Genomic DNA, 3,086 nt, shown 5'->3' with positions numbered 1-3,086 from the left:
CGGTTTATGCCCGACAATATTTTCACGGACCGGCCTTTAAGGTGTCGCGGATAAATGAGGGAGGGGCTAATAATCGGCTCAGTCATTTTTAATGATCGTTGAAAGCCCAGATCGTAATCGTGATTAAAATTCGATTAATTGAGCAGCCCTACTCCTGAGCAACTGAGCTCCTCATCCTCAATCTCTAAAGCTGAAACCAGATGCTCTTATGAGGAAGCTCATTTCTGTTGCTTGTACCTGATCTTGTTATAGGTCAGTTTAAGAACCAGTTGGCCAGGGAATTGACAGCTTCACCTTTATGCGCAGCTCTTTGTCAGATAGCTGCAGATGCTGTTAGTCCCTCCATCCTAGATCTGAAGGGTAATGCATTAATGTTGTTCTTCTTGTGAGATTTAAATCTTGCGAGATGTCTTTCAGGCATTCCAGAATAAAGGATTCATTCAGGATTTTGTAGAAACATTAGTAGACGAGTTGTTTGCCTGCAGTTGTCAAATTCCTTTTGACTTCAGTAAATCATTACAGTATTGAAGAAACGCAGAATGAACCTCAAATCCTTCACATTTGTATTCTAGAGAGAAATGTATGTGAAAAGAGCTGTGAGCTGCTAATTTGCTGTGTATACCCCCCCATTTGCAACATCAAGATAATTTAACATTTACAGTTCATCCAGTTTTGTTGTTTGAATGATGCATTACACAAACCGATCTTGAACTGTGATGCTAAATAACGCCTAAACTACCGAGGTTTATTTGCAACCACCTCAAACTGACTGACTGTGAATGTCTTCGTGCAGAAAACTCTTCAGAACCTTCAGGATGCCAGTGATGACCTAATGCTGTTTGACGACAACTCTCTATTTATCCCTTATCAAATCGGCGACGTCTTTATAAATCACTCCCAGGACGAAACGCAAGAGATGCTGGAATCCGCAAAGGTAAGTGTAACGCAGACGGTTTCTCAATACCTTTTCTAAATCACTGTCTTGTGAGCTTCTTTTCAAATTTCAATGGCTTTTATCGATCACGGTTTGTTTCAAAGACATTCCTTTCTGTAAACACAAAGATTTGTCCTTGTCGTGTCATTCCTTTGTAAGTCAGCTTATCAGTACTGGAGGCCAGTGCAGTCCCAAAAAGTTGAGGGAAAAGTGAATTTTGCATGCTTTTTGCTTTCTCGAATGTGTTTTTGTGCAGAGTTGAAAATATCGTTGCATGCACAACATTCAGAACTCATCTAAACAGACTCACTGAGCACAGTTTGACAAATGTGCCTGTTGTGTAGTTTATAATTACTTTCAGAAGTGCGTGGACAAACAGTGCTAAATGCCTGTTCATTTATACCTACTGCTTACTAGCCATGAATCACAATTCATCAAAACTGTGTCATGTGTTTTGCAGATATGAATATCTTGTTTGCAAAATGAAAAAACGGCAACTTTGTCAGTCAAATCTAATGTATTAATTCCAAAATCTCTTAAGACCAAGAATTTCTTCATAAATCAATAAGGATTTTGAGTCTTTTCATCACTCAGACCTGATTTAGACTTATACATTTATCTGATAATACATAATTTAAAATAAAAGCATTTGTTAATTTAGGGTATTTTTAGAAATGCTCCACTGGGTAAAGGATTTCTAGCAGTCCTGCTGTTATGTCCAAAAAACAGTCATTGTTATCTGTGCCTGACAAGTATTCATAATTCAGTTCCCTTTCAAAAATTCCCATTTTACAAAAAGTACAAGTCTAAGTTTCAAATTTAGGTTTGAGAGCTTCCTGACGCACCTTTTGGAAAGACGTGTAGCAATGGCAGTGCTCTGTGGCTGCTACATGAGAGACGTTAACCAACAGGGACTTCAGATTAAACCTTCTCCCTTCTGTAATTTCCATTATGTCTCCATTTGTCCTTGTGTTGCTGTGACTTTGTCACAATAGGACATACTGCACAGCCCTGAACTGATTGATTGAAAGGAGTCTGCTGCAAACCTTGAATGACAAATGTGTCGAAGACAGCTCAGTCATTATATCGGCAGATTATATTTTAATGTGGATTTATACCAGTCATTTTAGATGATTTCTTACCTAAAATGATCTCTTTTAGTGTTTGGAATGTGCTTTTGATGACATAAATAGTCATTTGGTGAAATCGGTTTAGGAAATGTCTTGTGTCTGTTGCTTGCCTGCTGTGGGGAAATTGAACTGGCTGTTCTGTAATTGGAGTTTCTGTGTTCTGTAATCAGGAAACACTGGAGCAAGAGGTCCAGGACCTTGAGAAACAAGTGTCAGCGATACAGCAAGTGTTGAGTGATCTGAAGGTGCAGCTTTATGCCAAGTTTGGTAACAACATTAACCTGGAGGCAGATGAAAGCTGAGCAGTGAAATGGACTTTGACAGTTGCCCCAGTTTGGACTTTTCCACAGACCTCCTGTATCGGCTTCACAACATCCCACCCCCCCCCCCCCCCCAAAAAAAAAAAAAGATTTCTTACGTTTGGTAGCATCTTTCATTCATGCCAATACTGTGTTTGCAGTTTTGTGTTGTCAAACATGATCAAAAGGTCATCAAACAGAAATGTTTTGCGCAAATGAATAAATGCACTTCATTTCTAATGTATTTCAAGTGGTTGCATAATCAATTTTTTTTTCACTGAACTGATTACAAATTTGCCAGAAATTAAAATATTACAAAGCTCTTTGTTCTTTTTACAGAGTCTGAAATGCAGCAAAAGGATTTGTGTCATTTGAAGTCTTATTTATTTTTTTACTAATGTCAAAGGTAGGACAAAATGTTTGTGACACACTGGTGTACTCGTCAATCAATAATTTAGAGTACACTGATTTGTACTCTTTGCAAAGTTTTGACGTCATTCTCATCAATCATTAATTCATTCTGTCTGAGAGTTTTCGAGTTTTAAACGATAAAAAAGCGCGTTTTCAGCAAATGACGCTTTGCTGAGACCCGTAGTCGCAGGCTGAACGAGTGTGCGAATATAGAGGTCTCTGCTTTTTTTGGCTTGCCTGTCCCGTTTGGCTCTTTTGCCATCAGAATTATTGTCTAAAGGCGAACAAAGATGCCCAACGGATTTACTTTAC

At 38.5% G+C, this 3,086-nt stretch overlaps 1 protein-coding gene across 1 annotated transcript in view; it reads left to right on the top strand.

The window, feature by feature from the left end:
- pfdn4 (prefoldin subunit 4) overlaps positions 1–2,607 on the top strand; it is a 5,722-nt gene extending 3,115 nt beyond the window's left edge. Inside the window, exons 3-4 of the mRNA XM_005740968.1 lie at positions 794–934; positions 2,235–2,607. Of these exons, the coding sequence (XP_005741025.1) occupies positions 794–934; positions 2,235–2,366 (273 nt within the window). The 3' untranslated portion in view covers positions 2,367–2,607. The remainder of the gene's footprint in view (positions 1–793; positions 935–2,234) is intronic.
- The last annotated feature ends 479 nt before the right edge of the window (positions 2,608–3,086 follow it).

Source organism: Pundamilia nyererei, unplaced genomic scaffold (assembly GCF_000239375.1).
Source record: "Pundamilia nyererei isolate P.nyererei 1_Seehausen unplaced genomic scaffold, PunNye1.0 scaffold00106, whole genome shotgun sequence".
NCBI classification, from domain to species: Eukaryota; Metazoa; Chordata; class Actinopteri; order Cichliformes; family Cichlidae; genus Pundamilia; species Pundamilia nyererei.
This window is presented reverse-complemented; position numbering and strand designations above follow the sequence as displayed.